The sequence below is a fragment of the Uloborus diversus genome, chromosome 4 (genome assembly GCF_026930045.1).
Source record: "Uloborus diversus isolate 005 chromosome 4, Udiv.v.3.1, whole genome shotgun sequence".
Classification (NCBI taxonomy): domain Eukaryota; kingdom Metazoa; phylum Arthropoda; class Arachnida; order Araneae; family Uloboridae; genus Uloborus; species Uloborus diversus.
In genome coordinates, this window is record NC_072734.1 from 154,018,822 (window position 1) to 154,031,227 (window position 12,406).

A 12,406-nucleotide genomic window follows, 5' to 3' on the forward strand; every position below is an offset into this window, starting at 1 on the left:
ATTGAAATTCTGATGTGTTAAGCCTTGCAGTCCAAATTATGAAATACTCAACCAAATATGTTTATTTTTAGTACACAGTGTACCGCGGTAAAGGTTCAAATTTGCAGGCTAAAAATTAAAATAGTTAAAATAAGTCCAATATTTCGAACTAATATTAGACAATATTCCGGATCTTATTTTCTAAATTAATATTACAGATTAAAAAAAACGATTAAATATCAAACAAACTTCATTGAAAAATGTTCTCCAAACAATAATAAAACATAATATAAGCATTTGAAATGATTAATAAAACATTATATATTTTTAAAACAATCATTAAACAAAAATCTCGCCTTTGCGAAAAGAATTCATGGCTGGAAAAATGAGCCACTCTCTTCTCTCAATCTCTATAAGTTAGGGTTTTAATCCCAAAACCAAAACATTCTTTTACAAATAACAACAAGCAGAGTGTATAGAGTCAACTAAAAAAAAAATCAAGTAAGTTAATAAATTATTAAAGGATTATCAACTGTTTGAAGTTCATGTTCGGTATACCGGACGCCAGGTCTGAAGGGGTAAAAATTTTATTAACATTTTATAACGTATGTGCAAGGAATTTCTATTTATGATCCAGTTCTTGCGTCTGCTTGTATGACTTGGCCTAACTACAGAAGGAAACTGTCCTTGGTAACCATCTGTCGTTATTCATATAACTGCTTGCTATGCGTAAAAAATTTTTTTGTAAGGTTACCAGTATTAATGGATTTAATGTTACACGAATTCTTAAATATCAATCCGTATTTTGATATTATATATACTATACCATTAAATTGAGCTTAAAAAATACAATAATCCGAGAAAAAAAATCATTTGCTCAACGTGTACTTTGTGTTGAGCTTTACAAAATACTTACTGTTTTGCTCTTAAAATGTCAGTCAGTTAGCCGTGGAATTGCCCATGTATATATGTATTTATAAATTCATCAATAAACCCAAACCAATTTTCAAAAACAATGAGTGGGGAACATATTAGCCCACATTAAAAAAAATATAGGTCAAGTTATTTTGAAAATGAGAGTTCTTTAAATCGTTTAATATATATTTATTTAAAAAAATGGCTGATTTTGTGCAATATTTCGTCAGTCTGTAGCTGGAGAAAGGAAAAAAAAAACATGCTTGCAAAAGCCTATTTATATATTTCATACACCCTTTAGTTGTAACTGCTATGTATTTAATTTTTTTTCAAAACCTGTGATGGTCATGTAACATTCTCTGCTTGAACGGAATAAAAATAGCTCACATACACTGTAAAAAAAAACTGTAAATTTTGAAGAAGTTATCCGTATTTTTTACAGAAAAAAACTGTTCGTAATAAAATACAGGATTTCTCTGTTTTTTTGAATCTGTAACCGGTTATACTTTGTTTTTCTTCGAATCTTCGAAATTTCGCCCGAGTGTTTGGATTTTGGTTCTCGTGCTCGAGTTTTTGATCTTATATTTATTTAAAGCGAGTAAGTCTTAAATCGTTTTGCAACTTCCATTTCATTGCATCCTAATCAATATTTTATTATTATGTTTTTTTGTCATCTGTTACAGAGACATATTCGGAAATTTACCTTTGTATACATGTATATCGTAGTAGTATAGTAAATATTGAAATGTATTTATAAAAGTATAGTTTCATTTTTTAATCTTCATAAAATAATAAATCAGCTTGAATAAATAATAAAAATACGGAAGATTTCTGTAAAATAAACGGAAGAAAACTGGCGTCCCGGCTGACGGTTTTTTTTCCGTAAATTTTACGGATTTTTTTTACAGTGTATCAACTAATAACCGCATTGTGAACACGTGCGTAAACTGCTTCTTTATATTTACAATTTAATTTTCCTCTTTGAATTATCTATTGACATTTTGTATTTCATTTGAAATGAATAAACTCTTTTGATTTAAATTTGTTTTACTTATTCAAATAGAATTTTTAACTGCTAACATCCTTTGATAGTTACGGTCTGCTGCTCTAACCATTCTTTTCATTGATAGAGGTTTAAAAAAAAAGCTTAGAAATGTTATTTTGAGAAGTAAGTTGCTTTTTTAAAAGCTTTAGTCATCAATACCATTTTAGTAAGTCACAAAATGTGCGATTTCAAAGAACTTTCTGTTATTTTTTCTCAAAAATGATTTTTTGAAAGAATCCATTCATCAAACTTAAGAAAAACATAAAAATATAAAGCTGCGCCAGAGATTCTCAACCGATAATTGTTACAATAATTAATCATCCTTGCACTTAAAGATTTTTCGTTTTTGAGACTATTCTTCAATACTCAAATAAGTGTTATTTATTTATTTATTTGTTTTTATTTTAAGTGGAAAACGTCATTGGTTCAAAAAAAAAGTTTTTGTGAGATTTTAACGGTGGGCGAGTCGAAAGTAAAAAAGAAAAAAAAATCACATATCCACGATTTTTTTTCAAAGGACGTTTCCTGTCCGTTCAAAATATGTTTAAAAATGCTAAACTACACTATTTACTCATTGTGCTCGATGACAAAGCAGTTTAATTTATAAGTACAACTAATAGAAAACACTAAAAAATTTCTTCTAAAACCCAAATAACTAATTTAAGGCGTTTATTCCTGAAATAGGAATTGCTTATAGAATTATTAATCAAAAGTTTCAAAAATCAGTTAAAAGCAAATAATTATAAGGGGAAAATGTTGTAGTACTCTCGTCAAAAATCACTGTTAATGTAATTTTTTAAAGATGTATGCAACCTGAAAAGCATTGGCTTAAATTTGTACCTCAGAGCCAGTAGGACGTAAATCAAAAAATTTCAAAAAAATTTCTTCCGTTTATTAGTGCATTGTATGTAGAAGCATATCCCGCATCGAACCATGTGAACGTCATTCTTTAAAAAAACGAGCTGATTTGTGCATCACATGACTTCCTTTTACTCCAATTTAATGTCGTCTCTCCATTACTGGCAATTTTAACGTGATTCAGTAGTTTACTCTCTAAATATCACCAACAGTTGCCAAATTGAAACAAATTTTAAAAAAAAAAATCGCCAAGTTGGCGACAAAACTTGGCGACCAAAAGATTGACGATATACCGCCAAGTGTCCGCCAAATTATAACACCACTTGAGTTTACATCGAAATTAACAATGATTTACCCCCAAAAAAGGGGCAAAAGACCCCTTTATAAACATCCGAATGCAATCAAAGAAGGAGGTGCACAACTAGACCCCACTAAGAGTCTACGTACCAAATTGCTTTCGTCCAAGGACTTATCGTTCTTGAGTTATGCGACATACATACGCACATCCGCACATCCGCACATACGCACATACGCACATCCGCACTTCTGCACATACGCACATACGCACATACGCACATAAATATATACGTACATACAGACGTCACGAGAAAATAATTTTGAAATTATCTCGTGAATCATCATTATGGATATTTCGCGTGTCTACACGTTCTTAGACACTTATCCACGTGTGGTCGAGTCGAAAAAAAACTCATTATTCATTCGGGGGTGAGCAAAATGGAAATTAAGGTCAATTTTTGAGTGAACATTTTTCCGCGAATACAATACTTTCTTCTTTGGAAAAGGAAGTAAAAAATCTTTATCAAATTTTTAGCAGGGTGTCTCATCCTTTTCAATTACCAGAATTTTTTTTCCTCTCACCTGTAAAAAATTAAAAAAAATGTGACTTACGTCCTTCTGGCTATGAGGTACAGAAAACATTAACATAATTTGATTATTTAATTTTTTGGTTAATATAAACGGAAAATGTGACAGGATAAACTATCTTATATAATTAAAAACTGAGTGTATGTACCTATGTATTTATGTCCAAGTTTCTTCTCACGAACGACAGTGAGCTGACCATCGAACCAAGTATCGATGGATTTCGTAATCTTCCCGTCTTTATGTTTGGCTATTTAACATAATCCTCCAATAATAATTATCGGAGATATCAGTTAAAAACTATTAATTGATATCTCCTTAATTAGCTTAGATCCACTTAGAAATTCCTCATAAGTCCCTATTTTTCAAAGACTTCCCCCACTCAAAATTATTATTCAGTGTTTCATCTCAACTTTCTGCAACAATGCTTTTATTAAAATTTATAACCTGTAGAAAATCATTGAGGCGAAAGATCTGATGCCATTTTTTGTCTCGAATATGCGTGAATAAAATTATGACTTTTGTTTTAAATTTCTTCTCCTGTTTTTGGGGGATTTAAAATGTTAACTTATTTTTATTTCTCCGAAATCTGCCACAAAATTTTACTGATTTTTTTTTTTTTTTTTGTTCAAGCCTGATTGAGTGAAACACGCGTCACTTGACATAACTTTTATTTTCGAGGTGGACCCTTGAAAATAAAAGTTATGTCAAGTGACGCGTGTAAGTGACGAAGCCGGGCAACGTAGCTAGTTTCAGATATTCTTTGTCTTCAACAGTTATCCTCCCATTAAAGAGATTTCTAAAAGCAGAATGGGTTAAGGACTACTAATAATAGTTTCCGAGTTGCAGGAGGCTCATCTGCAGATGAGTAAGCCCTAAGAGCGAACAAGAAAGATATTGGAAAAGTAAATCGCCCAGCTCGGAATTGTTCCAAGATGTCAGTCTTGAAGGGAAGTTGAACGGAAATTTGGTCTGAAATGAAAATTATTCAATATTAACTGAGCATTGCCGTGACGGTGGAAGTGACGACGCTAATTGCCTGGGGCGATAGAACTTAACTCTTACCAGTTGGATCGGTATTCACGCTTCATGAGACAAGTTGTTATTGAATTAGAACAAGCGATATTCGATATGAAGGATACAACTGGGGTATTTAATTAGATATTTGTTTTGCTTTCTTTTAATATAAATGATCATATTTCTCAAAAAAAAAAAAATCCTACTTTACTTGTTGACAAATCTGTACAGGAGGATTTTTTTTTTTTTTCAATTTAAATTACGTACTTGTATAGTGAAGTTTACTATTTGCTTTGACTCCTTTGATCATAAAAGGTGTTTTTTTCACTAATATTTAAAAAAAAATTATTTATATTCTCAGTTGACTTGTTGACTTTTAAATTAAAAAAAAATCGATATACAGGATAATACTATTACATTCATTATTTTATTATTTATTTCGATTCCTTTTATCGTAAACAATGTTATTGAAAAAAGTCTTTCATATTTTATTCTTATTTAAAATAAGTTCAAAAAAGTGCTACCAATGTTATGTGCAATAATGTAAAGAATATAAAATACTTTTTAGTGTTTATGTTAGCATAATTTTTTAAAAAGTTATTTCATTAGTATAATTTCATGTTTTGAATTGCTTTTACTTTTAATTGATTTTACTAGAGCCTTTTTTTTTTTCAAACATTATTTAAATTTTTGAATATCATAAAACAACTTGACGATAAAGCAAGCAATGTCAATAACTATGCTTCAAGTAAAAGTTTGGACTTGATAATCGTGGGAAGACGTAGGGGGGGGGGGTCCTGATTCATGTCATTCGACCCCTTGTTGGAGAAGATAGATCCACGACCCTAGAACTTTTAAAATATTTACTGGAACGTTGGTTAAAACAGTTGTGTTGGATAGTAAATAATATATTATAAAAAGATGGATGAATGTGGGGAAAAGTGAAATGCTAAAAAATTTTTCTGTTCCAAACCTCACATATCTGTCCGACACGCTTCAAGAAATTGTTTAGATGATGATACAGTTCTTTCGAAAACACATGAAAATTTATTTACAATTATGTAGAAAGTCATTAGAAAGTTGCTAAAATGTTCACAACAATTAGGCAAATATCAATTAGTACCGAAAACCAATTGACAAACACGTATTTACTTCCAGATATGCAAAAACAATACATAAGTCAGCACCGCAGTGAACGTCGATTTAGCTCGGGCGCGCATGCGCAGAAGAATCAAGTTTTCCCCTCATCGAAGAGCGACGCCGACGATCGGCGTGTTCGCTCCTAGGAAATCAAGGCTGAACGGTCAAAATTAGACTCATTTAGGAGCGGCACGATGTCCTTTATGTAGCAGTGAAGAGACATACATTCCTGCATTCTTCACTCGAGAACATTTAGAATTTTTCATTCAAGAAAAGTAAACTACATTCTGGAGGTAACAGGACATTTCTATTCATTATTACCTTTAAAATACTATTCGCATGTCAATGTTTGACATCTGCCAAGCTTGGCAAAATTTTACTATTTCTCTCAAATTTGGTTTTAAAAAAGGAGCCAACTTGTCGATCTGTCTTAAATTTCTCGCCAATCCCATAAGCGTAATGTCAAATGGTGCATTGCAGGCAAATTAAACATACATGTGAAATTTAAAGAACTACAGTAACTTTAAGCGAAAATTAGTGGAATGAACGCTGAGTTTGCCAGATTACAACGAATTAAGCACATACAAAATAAAAACAATAACTATTCGCAAAATGTGTAACACTATTAGTTAATTCCAGTCAAAATCAAAAACCTTCAATAGTCAAAGTATATTATAAAAAAAATTGTTTTTTTTAATGTGGTAAACATGTTATAATATTTTTTTTTATTTAAAATATTCGTTTTTATTATAAACTAAAAAAAATTCTATGAATTTCAAAATGAAAAAAAATTTAGTTTGTTCATTTTGAGAAAAGTAAGTTATTGTAACTATTTCACTTTGACTAACATTCCCCTACTATGGATAATTGGGACAAACCTAACTTGATAGCACTTTGAAGGATACGAATAGCCTTGATTACACAATTATTTACGCTGGCAAGTTATCCTTGCCCCAACTATACTCCAAAAAATTGTTAAATGTTGAAATTTAAAATACAAAACACTTAATGTGAAATATTTTCCCAACATCCGAAAATGTTCAAAAATAATTTTTTAAGACAAAAAAAAGAATAAGATTTGCTTTCAGAATCAAAATTTTGTAACTTCGGCAGCTTTAAGCGCACTAATTTTGAAACAGTAACAATGTTTAAATCTCATGAATTGTCGTAGTATTTGATATTTAACAAAGCTTCATCAGTGGCTGAAGTCTCATACCTCCGCTATAAGAGATTTAGGTTACCGACGAAGCTTATTCCCAACTGCGCGACGTAATTACTGGATGATTGCTTCACAGCTGTCACCAGAGCACTGAGCATGCTGCAGACAAACAGAAGACTTACTTTCCGGTTACGTAAATGACTGTTTACGGAGCGTAGTCATTTGTCTGGGAATATCACATTATTCTGTTGAATCTGCATAATGCACAAATGCACAATTTTATGACAAACAGATAGTCGTTGTCTTTGCTATATAAATATTTTAAAGTCAGTTGATATATATATATATATTAGATGGTATAGTAAAACCTGTGAAGTTGACCACCTGTCTAAGTTGACCGCTTTTTTCAGGCACGGAATTAGCCCTTATCATATAAATCAACCTCTGTAAGTTGACCACCTGTTTAAGTTGACCACTAAAATAATGCATCGCAAGTGGTCAACTTACACAGGTTTCACGGTATTTGTAGCAACCATGAATAAGTATAATGATATCAAAAGCGAAGAAGAGCATATTTATATTTCAAAAAAGAATTAATATTATTTTATTTTTACTATAGTGCAACTTGTAGCCGAATGACATTGAGTAAAAAAGTTAACTAATTTCTTAAAAATCTACATTTTGGGAGGAAAAAGCAGAAACTTTCTATGTAGCTACTTTTAATTGTATTGAATTTCACCAGAAAAATGCTTATTGTACATAGACATTTTCTGGTAATAATTAGTAGAAGGGTGTCCCAGTTTACAGTGAAGTAATAAAAGTTTTATTTCCAAGAAAATTGGAACAAATATTATAAAAAAAGAGGGAGTGTACATTCTTAAAATATTTGTTATGATAAGGATATCCACAATCTGTCTTTTTACCAAATAAAAAATGATGGTACTCACTAGAAAGAAGAATGCTTACCGTAGAACACAGGTTGACATTTCACACTGAGAGCGCAGAAGAGTGAATTCTTAACAAGTCCAGCGTAAGCAAGTCTCTGCTATTTGTCTCTTGTCATTTTCAACTTGCGTATGACTCCTGAGCAAGATTATCAAGTATTTACCGTATACAAGCTCTAAGTGATACAAAGATGCTTATGTGTAGAATAAATTCAAAAAGTGGAGTCAACGGAAATGTCAATGCGCTGGTGTAAGCAGTGAAATAAGATGCTCGGCCTCACTTTAAGAGCATACGTCAAGTTTTTTTAAAGAACAATAAAGCAAAATATGCATGCTTTTCATATCTAGAGAGACATGAGGTCTGTGCATGATGCCTTTCCCTTCCCCTTGTTTACTTTTTCACCAATATCCTTCAGTTTTTTAATGCCCCGTATCTCAGAGGATGACTCAGTTTTCACGGGCATATGGCTTGACAGCCCATCTCACCTGACCTTTGAGGAATACATAAAATCTTTAGTTTACGAGAAACGTCATTGTGGAATACAGTATTAATACAACACCAGAAAACTTTGGAATGAAGTGGCAGTATTTAAATTACAGGTGCAAATTGTTCAACAAAACAAGTTAAGCACTTGTTTTAATATTTCTTGAAATAATGAACAAACTGGTACTAAGTTTAGTATTGCGTTTACCTTATCCCAATACTAGTAGCCATACTCGGTTGGGTGGTGGAGGATTTCTATTGCTATTTAGATTGGAATTCTAATTTCATTTTTGTTTCCCTCTTCGACGAAAATATGATGTTATAACCTGCTTTGTTAAAATGAAATCCTAAAATTTTACGGTAAACGTTACTGGCATCCATGTTTTTTTTTTTTTTTAATAGGAGTAACTTTTACCGTAAAATTCTATTTCACTGTAACCTTTTGCGGTAGATAAACCGATAACTGAGAGTTAAACCTCCCCCCCCCCCCCGCTTCAGGTTCAAACTCGCTTATCTTTTCGGTGCAATTTACTGTATTTTTTTTCTGTACTGTAAACACTCCATTTTACAGTTATATTTGCCATAAAAGTTTCCTCAATTTTTTAACAGTGTGTGGTAAATATTTCTAATTTGGACGAATGCTATTACATCTATTATTCTATAAAAACAATTTAGACTCACTCTTTTTTTTTTATATATTATGATTATGCATTTTTACATTACAATGTTTAACATTTTATTTGTATGATACCATATTTTTTTCGCAGCGCTAAACTTCACAGATAATGTGCGATTTGAATTAATAAATATTGAAATGAGTTTCGCAACCTGACTGCAAGCATCTGCAGCTAACAAATACTTCAAAAATGTTTAATCTAAAAGTGACAAAAACCTATTGCTAATCATAGTATATTTACGAACAGGCAAATTAGTTTTACCTTGTGTGAAGAAACTTCAGCGTTGATTTTTGCAATCACAAGAATTATTGCTATTTTATAACGAAACCAAAATGGGCTTTATTAAATTTTATACTATTACATGAACATACTCGTATCTGTTAAATTATGAAATCAACCGACATTGAAAGAGAATATAAAGCCAAGTCTCGAATCTCACGGTTTAAGGTTTAAAATTTTCTTTCTTTCCCGGCAAGATTCATTGTGGTTAGAAGACTGAAAGTATTTTCTGACGTAAGGTAACTCGAAAGTATTTTCCCTTTTTCTATCAATAAACTTTCCGTCAAAAAACTGGCCATAAAAGAGATGAGCTCTTCAGTTATTTTCCTTTTTAGATGAAGAAAATAGGAGAAAAAAAGTCTAAAGTTTTACACATCTTTCTTTTTGGCCTCATTGTGACAATTCTTCCAGAAGACTGCCCCACAAACGTAAATTACCGGAGATTGAAAAAGGTTTTTGAAACTTCTATCAAAAGTAGTAAGTCTATACTTTTTTGTTAAAATCCGTTTGAGCTCAAAAACTAGGTACGAAAATAGGAAAATGTGCTTATAGAAATAGAGATTTGGTATTTCAGTTCATTATTTTAATTATATAGGTTATTGGACTGTAGTGTTTTCGTGTAGTTGGCAGAAAGTTGGATTTTTATTTTCGTTTAAAGATATTTGAATATTTAATTACTTTCTATGGGACGGCATTAGCTTGTTACTGCTCGAAAAAAAATTGTAACAAGGATGCTATACATAGTGAAACCTCGTTACAACGTACTTCAAGAGACCTCAAATTTTGTTCGTTGTAATAAGAATTTCGTTGCAATGGATTTCAAGCAATACAATATCAAGTAAATTAGGACTGAAAACTCATTTCGCTAAAACTAAAATTTTGTTGTATTGGTAATCGTTGTAACGTGATTTTATTGTACATCGATTTCATTGAATTAGAAGGTGCAGATCTAATTTTTCACAATTTTCGCGTTTTCGAGATCGATAAGATTGAAATACAGCATATAACTGTATGTTTCAATGGCGTACGTCTAGGTAGTAAGCTTATGAGACTTTTCGGTAGTCATTGGTCATTTTCTTAACACTAGAACCGCCAACCGGGTCATTTTGACCCAAAACGATGTTTCGCTCATCACCACGCGAAAAGTATTAATAAGAGAAAAAAATCCTTTTGTGACTTTTCATAAATTATGGTGAACAACAGCTTACCGAAATAAAAAATTCGTAACATAAATATTTTTCTGATAAATAACACTTATACCTAGAACCGCCGACTGGGTCAATTTGACCCGTAAGATACCTTAGTACGCAAATGACGGGAAACAGCTTTTTTTTTCAAAAAGTACCAGTAGTACTTCTTTCCCACCTTCGTTGCAAGAATAGACTGCCCCAGAGGAAGGACTCTTCAAGGTCAAGGTCAAGTCAGTCAATGCAGTTGTATTTAGTTTGAAGCGTTACGATTTACTTTCGATCGCAAAGAAAAGTGGCAGGTGATACTTAGAAAGCTTTCGAAGTTGCGTTTTTGCTGTGATTAGTATATGTATGAAAGTTGTCATGATGCCGAAATCTTACTGTTAATGAAGCGTTAGGATATCTAAAACAGTTGTCTGGTGGGTGAACAGATTCAGATGGTGAAGATAACGATGAACGAGTTTCGATTTTGAATAGTGAGGACGAATATCTGCCTCCTAGTGAAGAAAATTTGGATTCGGATTCAGAAAATGAAAGTGATGATGACAGTGAAAATGCTGTAACAGTCGCTGGCCCTTCTTATATCAATAAGGACAATATGAAAGGGATCAATCATCATATTGGATTTTAAGCCAATATGAAAGGGAAATCAAACATTCGAAGAAAAGATAAACATAGGCAAAGAAATTTTGAAAAGGAACCAACACGAACATTCAAAGTTGGAAATAATGAAGTTGGCAAAGATGGCCCAGTTTGGAATGTCACTGAAATAGGAATAAACAATAGAGGAAGAAAATCAAAATGCAATGTTTTGAAAGAAGTTGGAGGCCCAACAACACATGCTAAACGCAATGTTATCGACAACAGTCCTCTAAGTGCTTGGAAGCTTTTTATAGATGAATGGATCTTGAAGCATATACAGAAATGTACTGAAGATGAAGCTCATCGGCAGACTCATGATAAAGAGTATAACATCATGTATAACATTAGAAGAAATAGATACTTTTGTAGCAATTTTATATGCTCGTGGAATTTATTGTGCAAAAGGGCTTGAACTGGATAGCTTGTGGTCAAAAGAACGGGGGACCACCCTTTTTCCAAAATACAATGCCAAGAAACCGATTTTGATATAAAATCAATGAGATCAAAGCGTCTAGAGACAGACAAATTCGCTCTTATTTCGGATGTTTGGAATCGTTTCATTGATAATTGCAAGAATAACTATACACCAGGCCCAAATATAACTGTAGATGAACAGTTATTTCCTACAAAAGCTAGATGTAAATTCACCCAATACATGCCAAACAAGCCAGATAAGTTTGGAATCAAGTTCTGGTCGGCTGCGGATGTTGATTCAAAATATCTGATAAATGGATTCCCATACCTTGGGAAAAATAACGAAAGTCCATCCAACGATGTTTTTCTTTCTGAACATGTTGTGATGCGATTAATAAGTCCTTATGAAAACAAGGGCACAAATGTCACTACGGACAACTTTTTCACAACACTGAAGTTTTGCAGAGAAATTGAAATCCAAAAATACGAGTCTGGTTGGAACTGTAAAACGTTCTAGAAGAGAAATACCGGGCTCTGAGAGAATGTCAAAAGCCACATTGCATACGACTACGGTAATAACACATAAAGACATTAGTCTAACTGTTTATCAAGGCAAAAAACAAACAAACGTTTTGTTACTCAGTAGTCTCCATCCAACCGTAGAAATTTTAGATCACCCAAAAAAACTGCCTGATTCAATCGCTTTCTACAATGCAACTAAATACGGTGTGGACGTGTTTGACCAGATGGCAAGGAAATATACAGTCAAGTCTGCTTCACG

At 32.3% G+C, this 12,406-nt stretch overlaps 1 protein-coding gene across 1 annotated transcript; it reads left to right on the forward strand.

The window, feature by feature from the left end:
* Positions 1-11,707: 11,707 nt before the first annotated feature.
* LOC129220930 (piggyBac transposable element-derived protein 4-like) lies at positions 11,708-12,142 on the forward strand. Its single transcript, XM_054855366.1, has one exon. It carries the CDS (start codon positions 11,708-11,710, stop codon positions 12,140-12,142), a length of 435 nt encoding a protein of 144 aa, XP_054711341.1.
* The last annotated feature ends 264 nt before the right edge of the window (positions 12,143-12,406 follow it).